The sequence below is a fragment of the Salvia splendens genome, chromosome 21 (assembly GCF_004379255.2).
Source record: "Salvia splendens isolate huo1 chromosome 21, SspV2, whole genome shotgun sequence".
NCBI classification, from domain to species: domain Eukaryota; kingdom Viridiplantae; phylum Streptophyta; class Magnoliopsida; order Lamiales; family Lamiaceae; genus Salvia; species Salvia splendens.
This window is the reverse complement of record NC_056052.1, coordinates 16,766,497-16,777,975: the sequence shown is the minus strand read 5'-3', so window position 1 is coordinate 16,777,975 and position 11,479 is coordinate 16,766,497. Positions and strand designations below refer to the sequence as shown.

The 11,479-nt window shown below is 34.8% G+C and overlaps 1 protein-coding gene across 5 annotated transcripts; it reads left to right on the top strand.

Annotated features, from left to right (window-relative positions):
* The first annotated feature begins 2,004 nt into the window (after nucleotides 1–2,004).
* Nucleotides 2,005–11,043, top strand: LOC121783260 (ubiquitin carboxyl-terminal hydrolase 14-like). 5 transcript variants are annotated; one of them, XM_042181286.1, is made up of 22 exons: nucleotides 2,078–2,217; nucleotides 2,399–2,447; nucleotides 2,581–2,665; nucleotides 2,822–2,993; nucleotides 3,481–3,593; nucleotides 3,680–4,016; nucleotides 6,120–6,214; nucleotides 6,390–6,523; nucleotides 6,599–6,655; nucleotides 6,777–6,854; nucleotides 7,128–7,182; nucleotides 7,268–7,309; nucleotides 7,563–7,643; nucleotides 7,986–8,184; nucleotides 8,284–8,341; nucleotides 8,416–8,538; nucleotides 8,702–8,790; nucleotides 8,875–8,964; nucleotides 9,865–10,023; nucleotides 10,111–10,232; nucleotides 10,319–10,442; nucleotides 10,624–11,043. In XM_042181286.1, the coding sequence occupies exons 4-22, from the start codon at nucleotides 2,849–2,851 to the stop codon at nucleotides 10,800–10,802; spliced, it is 2,280 nt and encodes a 759-aa protein (XP_042037220.1). In that variant the 5' UTR covers nucleotides 2,078–2,217; nucleotides 2,399–2,447; nucleotides 2,581–2,665; nucleotides 2,822–2,848; the 3' UTR covers nucleotides 10,803–11,043. The 5 variants fall into 5 exon arrangements, with proteins under 5 accessions (XP_042037216.1, XP_042037217.1, XP_042037220.1 ...); XM_042181284.1 differs by having other exon boundaries at nucleotides 2,581–2,694; XM_042181282.1 differs by lacking the exon at nucleotides 2,399–2,447 and having other exon boundaries at nucleotides 2,005–2,217; nucleotides 2,581–2,610.
* The last annotated feature ends 436 nt before the right edge of the window (nucleotides 11,044–11,479 follow it).

The window sequence follows — 11,479 nt, the reverse complement described above, 5'->3', positions numbered from 1 at the left end:
TAAGTTTGTATTTCTCTGTCTCAACTAAGTTAAGTCAAAACTTTTAGATACGAAGATTAAAAAATTGTGTTGAAAAGTAAAGAGATTAATAAATTGAAAAGATAAAATGAGAGTAAAGTAGGTGATGGAATAAAGTAAAAAGTGATTGGATGTTGTGTTTTTTGTTAAAAAAAGAATTGACTCAACTTAGTTAGGACAACCCTAAAAGGAATACAACTCAATTTAGTTGGGACGAAAAGTGTATTTACTACTCTCTCCGTTTCACAATAAGAGTCCTATTTTGTCATTTCCGCCTGTCCCACAATAAGAATTATATTTCAATTTTTACCATAAATGGTAAATAGGTCTCATATTCCACTAATTTATTTTACTTACATTTATTATAAAATTGATATACATAAATGTGACTCATATCCTACTAACTAATTCAATTCATTTTTCTTCTAAATATTTTTAAAATTTGTGCTCAAATTAAATAAGACTTCTATTATGAGACTTAGGAAGTACCATTATACAATTTAATTTTTATGTTTTTAAGTGACACATTATAATGACGTGCCTCTCTTATCGAGACTAGGGGTGGGTCGGTACGGTAGACCGTACCGACCGTGCCATACCGCATACCGTACCGGAAAGTACGGTATGACAAAATTCAATACCGATACCGTACCGAATTTTTGGTATACCGAAATTCCGGTATACCGGAAATTCGGTATGATATTTTTTGATACGGTATGGTAACGGTAACGGTAACGGTATACCGAAAAATAATTGGTTTCTTGATTTGTTCATTTACTAATTGGTTTCTCGATTTGTTCTTTTAATAATTGGTTTCTTGATCGTATTGATATTTTTAAGAAAAGGTAGCATTTAAACACACTCTTGTGTCTATGTGGGGTTAATGTGATTGAAAAAGTATAATCCAAAGTAAGAGGATGTCGAATATTCTTTTGTTTATCATTTCACAACTTTTATTTCGCAAAATGAAATAAATATGAAGAAATTAAAATGACCCGTGCATCGCATGGGCGTGATACTAGTTAGTAATTTAAATTGGACATTTATTTCTCTTTAAGAATTAAGAATGACTGATCAGTATCCTATTTATTCATCCTTCAATTTAAGTAGTATATAAAATAAGATAACATACAATGAATTAAACACTAATTAAACGATTTGATTCATTTTCAGCTGCACATATTTTTAATTGACATTTTATGAAGTGGGACGAAGAATAAAACAAAAATTTTAATTACTTTGTATATTTGGAATATGACATTACACAAAGAATCATATACTAAATGGTGTGAGTTAATACAAATTCTTTCAAATGTGCTATGTTGAAACATATTCCCGATATCGTATTTCCAATCTTCTTTCGGTGTTATGTGCTATTGTGTTTATTATATTTAATAGGATGAGTTGATAAAAAAATAATTCAGGTTAATTTTGAATTTGTTTGAATAAATTATCATTTGAATGTTTAATTTTATTGTATTAATTGATGTATTAAAATTTTTTAAATATAATATATATATAAATGTAATATATATATTACAACATATTTAATATTAATATATATATATATATATATATATAATAATCTATCGGTATACCGGTATACCACGGTATACCGGTATACCGTGGATTCGGTATATACCGAAGTTTCGGCATACCGGTATACCGTGGATTCGGTATACCGCGGTATAGAAAAATTGATACCGTTACCGTACCGAAACACTGCGGTACGGTATCATACCGTACCAGAAACTGCGGCATACCGAAAAATCGATATTTTCGGTATTTTTCCGGTACGGTAAGTCTGGTATTACGGTATTTTGGTGTAATTTCCCACCCCTAATCGAGACACATTTTACCTTTTACCGGAAGTAAAAAAAAATCTCTAAAATATGGAATTCCCTATATTCGTGCAGTAAAACTTAGGCTAAAGTCGCGTTTGTTAATAGCACTAACAGGCCATAAAGCTTCGCCTTTGTTTTTTGCCTCGTCTCCTCAGTCATCACTGCCCTCAGTCGCCAAGACATAGGACAATACACACCTAAACTAGTCGGTTTATCTATCGCTTTCCAAACATCGGCTGCAGTAGAAAAAGAAAAAGTTATGGAGCTGCTCCGATCAAATCTCTCTCGGCTGCGAATTCCGGAACCGACCAATCGCATCTACAAGCATGAATGCTGCATTTCATTTGATACTCCGGTATGTATTTGCTGTTTTGCCCTCACGCTCTAATTTTGATTTTGGATATGCTTATGTATATGTAATGTGTCATGTTTGGGATTTTTTTGTACACTGGCAACAAGTTTGTTCCTCTATTGGTATTGTTTTCCTGTTTACATACTATTTTGAATAGGCTATGATTGCTTGTTTACTGAATTAGGGATTATGATGTGAGAAAATTTTGAGGATTGACGGACATTAATAGTAAGGTAAGGATGAAATATAGTTCTTGTGGTCCTATTGTTCCTTGACCAGTAGGCATAGTGAAGCAGGGAAGCATCTACACCAGTATCCATCACATAGGCTTTGAATTTCATAGTACTTTACTTTTGGATTTTGTAGAGAATCCAGCTCCGTGTGAAGAATGAAGATGCGAGTTACTAAATGCAATGCTGTTTGTCTTTTGTGAATAAATCAACGTGGCAAAGTAAGCATAGCAGTGGAAAAAGTATCGAGGTTATCTTTTCATGGGCAACTTTTGATTACTATGCTATGCTACTATTTACTTTGCCACAATGATTTATTCACAGCCTTCCTTTTAAGTTTGATATGTAAAGCTGATTTTCTTATTCATGTTTTGCAGAGATCAGAAGGTGGACTGTTTGTAGATATGAATTCGTTTCTGGCTTTTGGCAAGGAATTTGTGGATTGGAACTATAAGAAGAGTGGGAATCCTGTTTATTTGCACATCAAAGAAACAAAAAAGGCAGTTTCTGAAGACAGACCATCAAAAAAACCAACACTTCTAGCCATAGGTATTTTTTAAACTGTATTTTTAATTGGAGACCCTTTCATATTCGGCATTCTTAGTACAGGTTCATCAAAATTTGTCACCTGATTTCTTTCTCTAATTCTTTATATCTTGCAAAAGAACCCTTAGTTTTGTAACTTAGCCATTTTTGAGCATTGGATCATTGGATATTTTTAGACTGAGTAGATTGGTATACATAATGGTGAATATAAGGTTATGTTAAATTGTTGAGCTCGACACATTTATCTGAAAACTCACTCTGTCTGTTACCGGGCTCACTTTGATAGGCCATTTTACCGTGTTTTATTGAAGGGTTTTTAGAATTCCTCTTACTTTATCCTTCCTTAGCCTTTTCATGGATATTGTCAGATGCATCAAGTGCTTACTTTTAGCGGACTTTCTTGTTCTTCTATGCTGTTAGCATGGAGCATGTCATGGGCATCAGTGTGCTATTTAAATTTCTATGAGCTAATATGCTTTGTGGTTTGCAGGTGTTGAAGGAGGATTTGATAACAATGACCCAGAATATGAGCAGAGCTATGAAATAGTCATTTTACCGGATTATGCCCGCCTTCCCTTTCCATGTGTAGATTTGCCAGAAAAGGTAATCTGGCATTTTCCTTTCTAATAATCTGTGAATTATATTATAATAAGAGTAGATAGGTAAAGTTCAATTTGTTGAAATCACAGGTCAGATTAGCAGTTGATGCTGTTATTATGAATGTGGGTGCTGAGAAGAAAGAACAAGTTGCTGTATGGACTGCTGATACAAAACATGTCAGTAAACATGCATTGGAATTAAAGCAGCTTGACAATGGGGTGATTGTTCCTCCATCCAGCTGGAAGTGTGAGAAATGTGATAAAATGGAAAATCTTTGGTTAAACTTAACTGACGGATCAATCCTCTGTGGTAGAAGAAATTGGGATGGAACTGGGGGTAATGACCATGCAGTTAATCATTACAGCACAACTGGGTATCCCCTTGCTGTGAAGCTTGGAACAATAACTGCGGATCTAGAGGCAGCAGGTAATGCCTGCATTCTCGTCATTATCCACCTGTTTGCAGTTAGTTGTTCTTTTGTCTCTTGCAGTCATGCTATTGTGAATGGTGATTGAGATTTGAGAGTGCACATGATTATCTTTTCCTGATAATTTCAAATATTCAGTAACATGTTTAGCTTGAACAACTAGCTTCCCTCTGAATTGTCTCTGGTGCTTATTTTGTGACTGTGCCTGGGGAGGGTGGAGGCAAGGATGTTTCTGTTTAATTATCTGTTTCTGTAATCTTTATTCTGTGATGCTAATTTTCAGCACACACACACACACACACATATATATATATATATATATATATATGTATATAGAGTCCCATTATTCACAAATCCACTCTTAAAGACTGAACCACCGAACCATACTAAATTAGGGTTTTTAGATCTAGTTTTTTATGGATGAGAGACACAAATTTATCAATTATTTTTGCCTTCATCACGAGCCTATTTTAATTCATCCGAAGGTAAATAAGTCATACTAACATGTTACGAAGATTTAACTTCATTCCAGTAGGTTTTTACTTCATTCCAGTAGGATTATTAGTTCATTCCAGTACGTAAATGCGGTTTCGCCGTCGCGTGCCGTTCTTTCTCTCTACAATATCTATCACCACCGCCACAACGCTGATATGGTGTAATAAACACATGGAATAATGTAATAAATTATTGGAATGGAATATGTGTAGAAGCATTTGAAGTCCTACTGGAATGAAGTAAAAACCTTATCTAATGAAGTAATAACGTTTCTGAATGAAGTAATAAACGCACTTGAATAAATTGCATTTTTTAATGTAAATAAAGTAAAAACTCCGGTCAATGAATTCAAATGAAACATATGTTGAATCATTTCAAAACCTACTGGAAGAAAGTAAAAACATGTTGTAGTTTCAAGGTATTACGTACGGAATGAAGTAATAAAATATACAGTGAAGTAAAATGGGCTTGTAATGAAGACCGGAAAATTTACACAGTAGCACATCTCATCAAATAAACTAGATCTAATGGCCCAGATTTGGTCTCTAGTTCGGTCTTTAAAATTGGTTCGACATTGATCACAACTCTATGTATATATATATATATATATATATATATATATATATAGGATTGTGATCAAGATAGAACCATTCTTAAACGTAGAACCATTCTTAAACGTAGAACAAATGTCAAACGGAGGTCGTTAGATCTTTTAATCCAATGGTGTTGATTTGCACAACAACTTCCCATTACAACCAAAACTATTATTAATGGGTGAATGCAGATAAGTTAAAAAATAAAGCATGCATGGACTCTTCTTCGTTTCATTCATTCTTCCATCAACATGTGAGTTTTTTCACATATTGAGTCCGGAATGTCGTGAAAACATAGTCTAATATGTATGATTTTTAATCTTGACCGTCATTTTTTCCTCATCCAATGAATAAAATATGTAGAGTTCTAGGTTCTACACTTAAGAATGGTTCTATCTTTAAGAATGGATTGTGATCAATATAGAAAAATGATCAATACAAAAATTGATTTCAATACCAAATCCTGACCATGAGATTTGGCAATCTAATGGTCAATAATTAAATAAAAACACGGAGGGTCATTATAAAGTAGTTTTAGGTCATATTATAAAATTCGGGTATATATATATTAAGATTATTGATAGATGCAGAGGTGACTATTTAATTTGTTAAATGCTGCAGGCAGACTAAAGTGATGTTGAAGAGAAACCAATGTGGCCATTAAGTGCCTATCGTTTTTTTGTTTGTATAGAACAATAGGATTGGTTTTAAGTTAATCATCAATAGTCTTACCTACGCTGGTTTCCAATTAGTCTGCAAAATAAACATATTTGCATGATTGGCATCACTGGTAGTTTAACATGTAGTCAGAAGTTTGGTTTCCTTGATATATTTCATATAACTTGTTCACTTCTTTCCTGGATACACCAATTGTTTTTTGCTTTAAGCCTTTCAGGATTTGTACTTTCATTTCTTCAGAGAAACATCGAAGCACATCTTTGTGGTTTATGTTTTTCTGGTGCTACATTGCCTTTTTTCATGTATAATCATGAAATTCAAACTTTGGCAGCTCAGACGTTTACTCTTATGCGGAGGATGAAAGTGTTGTAGACCCACTTCTAGCACAGCATCTGCAACATTTTGGCATAGACTTTTCATCCTTGCAAAAGGTATAAGGCTTTAGAGTATTTATCTTGTTTAACTTATACAGGTGTCGTCTTGTTTAGGAACTTAGTTGTCATTATCTGATAATTTTTTCCATTCCTAAGCAGCATTTTGTTTTTTATTTATTGTTCAAGTTGTCATACCATAACGGACCATGGAATTGGTTGTAAAATTGTTTAGACCGAAATGACAACTGCGGAGAGAGAACTTGATCAAAACACCAATTTCGATTGGAACCGCATTCAGGAGAGTGGTCAAGAAGTTGAGCCACTGTTTGGACCGGGTTATACAGGACTTGTGAATCTTGGCAACAGGTTGCTATCCTCTCTGTAGTAAATCATTGTAATCTTATTATTTGAACACTCTTTCCTAATATATTTACTTTGCAGTTGTTACTTGGCTGCAACTATGCAGGTTGTGTTCTCCACACATGGCTTCTGTTCAAGGTCAGTTACTGCACTTTTGAGTTTTATTTGGAGTCGAATTTTTGACAGCCGTTGAGGTTGAGCTGCTGTTATCATTACTAGTTCTTAAGGTTCCACCTTTATCTTTGGATTCACTTTCTAGATACTACTTGAACCAAAGTTTGAAAGCAGCTTTTGATTCAGCTCCAGCTGATCCAACTGTGGACTTAAATACCCAACTGTAAGTAACTTCTTTAAGATAAAGTGTATTACTATTGGATAAAAAGTGTGTTTTTTGTGTCATATAAATGTAATTGGCATTGCAAGAATTGAAATAGTTGTTGGAGTACAATGCATACTTTCCATACATTGGTGGTTATTATCGGTCATTTTATTTAGAACTTCTTAGCTTATTTTACTGCACTATGAATTATGATTAAGAGAGGGAGTTCTGTGTATATTAATTAGTGCCACTTGCAATGCTCATTGGTTGATAATTTTCTCTTTTATGCAGGGCAAAGTTAGCCCATGGGTTACTTTCTGGAAGATATTCCATTCCAGCAACCAAGGTATGCTCACTGCATTTTGATTGGTGCTATCTCTGCCTTTGTTCCTTTCTCTGCATCTGCTGATAACCTTGTTATTTCCTCACAGAAAGACGATGCAGGAGATTCAGCTCATACTACGTTGAAAGATGTAAGCCACTCTTTGTTTTGCTTCCACCTAAATTAGTTTCTTGTCATTGGAATTAGAGAATAACGTGTAAGATGATTTTAAGAGATCTTGCTGGAAAATGTGTATCCAGAAACAGAGAGAGCTATTATATTTTTTGTTAGTAAGATAATTTGCAGTGTTGAATGGGAGTAAAGAGTTATTTATTGCCACAAGTCATCCACAATACTACTCATTCTGGCCCTTTTCCTGTGTTTTGACTGCCTTCAATTTTCAGAAACAAGAAGGAATTCCCCCCCGTATGTTCAAGTGTGTAATTGCTGCAAATCATCCTGAATTTTCAACTATGCGACAACAGGTATGTTTAAAGCTTGGCATGTTAACTAGTCATGAGGTTTGAGTTTTTAGATATCAGGTGTATAACTTAGGTTTATGTTATTTGATTTTTGTGTTTGCCATCTTTTATTATGTTTAACTGGATGGTTGATTGGAAATCTCAGTATATTATTTTAGATGAACTATGCATACGATATAGTGCCTTTGTGTCTGTTGTTTCTGTTTCCTGTAATTAGCCTATACTGCTTTATGGTGCAGTTTAGGTATGATGTAACTCCTTATAGGAATTTGTTTAAATATGTATACTTTCTATCTTGTATGTTCCTGTATACATGTCGGTGATTGACAAATTGGTTTTATGTAGGATGCTTTGGAGTTCTTCCTACATCTTATCGACCAAGTTGAGAGGATCAACACTGGCAATCAGGTCTTGGATCCTTCAAAAAGTTTCAAGTTTGGTGTTGAAGAGCGGCTGCAATGTCCATCAGGCAAAGTTGCTTATAACAAAAGATGTGACTACATTCTATCTCTAAACATTCCACTCCATAAAGCTACAAACAAAAGTAAGTTTGTTTCACTTCACTATTGCAACTTACAAGTATAAGATGATGAATGATTTAACTATTATATTCATGTTTTTTACATTTCTTTAATTGTTTCAGAAAAGTTAGAAGATTTCAAAATGTTAAAAGCGGAGAAGGATGCAAAGGGTGAAGAACTGTGAGTTGAGTCCCTTTTATTTGTGTGGTATTTGTTTCATTCCATCACATACCTTAATATGTCTTCGGAAACAGTTCATCAGATGAAATTGTACGCCCAAGGGTACCTCTGATGGACTGTTTGGATTGCTTTGCTGCCCCTGAGGAGCTACATGATTTCTACAGTAGTGCATTAAATGCCAAGACAACTGCAATCAAGTGAGTGTCCTCCTAACATTATCAGTTTATCACTTTACTGTTAAAACATGGAGTTGAACTTGCTAGAACTGTTCATCCTGCTCTCAGCTTTTGTACTCTTCCTAGGCAGAATATGTATTTTGTCCTTGTTTTCCACATGTAACTAATGTAGTTTTCCTTGCAGAAGTGTAGGCTTGACTTCATTTCCTGATTATTTGGTATTGCATATGAGAAAATTCGTCTTGGAGGAGGGCTGGGTCCCAAAAAAACTTGGTAAATCTCTTCCACGTTGTTTTATTTCATTACAGATTTTCAAGAAGTATCTGTGATGGTACTTACAACTTGCAACCCCTGTAGATGTCTACATTGATGTTCCTGATACCATAGACATCAGTTTTATGCGCAGTAAAGGTCTTCAATCTGGGGAGGAATTATTACCTGATGCTGGTAAGTTATCATTACTTATTTCATCTTCTAATTTTCTGATTTTGAAGGTGAAATACATGGAAATTGGAATCTTTTCACGATGACTCACTTTGAATTTATATATTTGAATTGTGCATTAGATATATCGCCATAACACCATGCCTCTTTTGTTTTAACAAGCAATTGCATCTTGGTCCCTTTCAACTGCATACTTTTTGGTGTTGCATAATATTCACTGATATTTGTAAAGTGAAAAATTGGATGCTGATAATCTCATTACCTTTTACAAATACATTATCTAAGGAAATTAATCTGGATTATAGTTGAACACAGCTTTTATTTGAATATGATTTATAGAGATGGATCCTGGAGTTGGAGCTTGATTTTCCTACCTTATAGGCCATAATTTAGTTACATGTCCTAGTTTTAGTTTTATTCAATTAGATTCCTCTGTATGAAAACACCATGAGCTGTAAATGAAGTGAGAAAGAAAGTTTTCCTTTTTCTGTGAGTGTTGGGTTTCTCACTCGAATTCTTAGTTCAGAGCTCATCTGGACAATTTAATCTTTGCCATTGTAGCTCAAACTAGGTGTATGAAGGTCATCCAGTTAATTTTCCTGATTTTAGTTCCATATCTTTCAGATTTTCATCATAGGATACAATCTTTACTACTTTAAGCCTTGTTATTGATAATTGATTATGAAGTATGAAAGGTTCATAAAAGTTCCATTATGTTGTTCACTGCTGCTTCCATGAAACCATTCATAATCAGTTACACGCTTTCTTAATAAAGCTGTATAAAATCTGGTATGGAGGCTCTAAATGTGTTTCTGTCCTGTCAGCCAGGCTATCCATTGCCCTCTCTGTCTGCTGTGTGTCTCTCTGCTCACGTGTGCTATTTTGTATCTCTGTTATGTTCAGCTGCTGAGGATGACGGGATAAGTGCTAATGAGGACATTGTCAACCAACTTGCATCAATGGGGTTTCAATATCTTCATTGCCAAAAAGCTGCTATCAATACCATGAATGCTGGAGTGGAAGAAGCAATGAATTGGTTACTTTCCCATATGCATGATCCAGGTATTCCATCTTAGGATTAGTGTTACAAAGTTAATGTAATTTATGATTTTTTGGTGTAGCGACATGCTCATTTGATAATTACCCCAGACATTGATGAACCTGTCACTAAAGCTCAAAAGGATGTTCCACATGTTGATCAATCGAAAGTTGAGACTTTGATATCATTTGGGTTTGAGGAAGAAGTTGCCCGTAAAGCTCTACAGGCATCGGTAAAACAAACGTGTTTAACAGACTTTGAAATATTGATTTTTTTTGGTAGAACTTCTGTCAACTGAAGTGTGCTATTATATTACAGGGTGGTGATATAGGGAAGGCTACAGAATGGATATTTAATCCACCTGCTGATACGTCAAATATGGATGCTACGCCGAGTAGCAGTGGAAATGTGGTTGATACTGCTATGTCAGATGGACAAGGAAGTTAGTGATTTTCATTCATTTCAGAAATTTGTGTGCACTGCTAACGCACCATTTTCCTACTAGAATCCATTCCTGTTCTGTCGATTCTCAAATTCCTTGGTTGCTAGCTTCAAATGTAGTAATTTGCAGTTGCATCCATTTATATTTCTCTTGTTTTAATGCTTTTGTGTTACCTCGTCAGGATACAGACTCATCGGATTAGTGAGCCACATTGGTACATCTACACACTGTGGACATTATGTTGCCCATATATACAAAGATGGTAGGTGGGTGATTTTCAATGATGATAAAGTTGGGATATCGAAGAATCCACCACTCGACATGGGTTACTTGTACTTTTTCGAGAGAATTGATCGTTGAGTTTCTCAAATGCACTCTGCTGCTGCTGAAAGGTAGGAGGAAGCGCACGTCTCCAGCAATCTTCTGTAGCCTTTCAGCTATGCTTATTTTCCCCCCTGATGTCCAGGATTGAGGTGTGGAAGAGACGCAAGTGATCTTTTATTATACCCATTTTTTTTCTGTGGTTTTGTTATTGTTCTACTTTTGTGATTCTCTATCTTCAGTGGGTAAAAATGAAGTGACAGGCATGGCTGTTTCTTTATCATAATTCTCTCTTAATTACTCCTAGTTAATATTCGAAAAGGCCGATGGGGTCTAGAAGAGAATATTCAATTGATTTGCCTACTTTTTTGGAACTACGAGTTTCAGAAACCAAACAATTAGGGACAAAACCTGCAACCCCCCATCTCTTATCCGTCCCTTAACCGTCTCTTAAATTACTATTCATTCAATTTCATTTTTTATTTTTATTTCCAACAAATTCAATTAATAAAAACACACTTCATTAAATAAAATAAAATTACAACATAAAATTCGTAAAATCCTAAAAAAATTAAAAATACATAATTTAATAATTTCATCTGCCAAATTTTGCCCAAATGTGTTCCATTAGATCATCTTGGAGTTGGGCGTGGGCGGTAGAGTCACGTGTCCTTGCCCGAATAGACAACCGGTCTTGTATAGACGGATGCACTCCA

Excerpts from the sequence above, each read along its gene's own strand:
- LOC121783260 (XM_042181282.1), top strand. The coding sequence starts at position 2,122 with ATGGAGCTGCTCCGATCAAATCTCTCTCGGCTGCGAATTCCGGAACCG. Across the intron at positions 3,594-3,679 it reads GTGTAGATTTGCCAGAAAAG|GTCAGATTAGCAGTTGATGC; the intron begins GTAATCTGGCAT and ends TTGAAATCACAG. Across the intron at positions 7,183-7,267 it reads ATTCCATTCCAGCAACCAAG|AAAGACGATGCAGGAGATTC; the intron begins GTATGCTCACTG and ends ATTTCCTCACAG.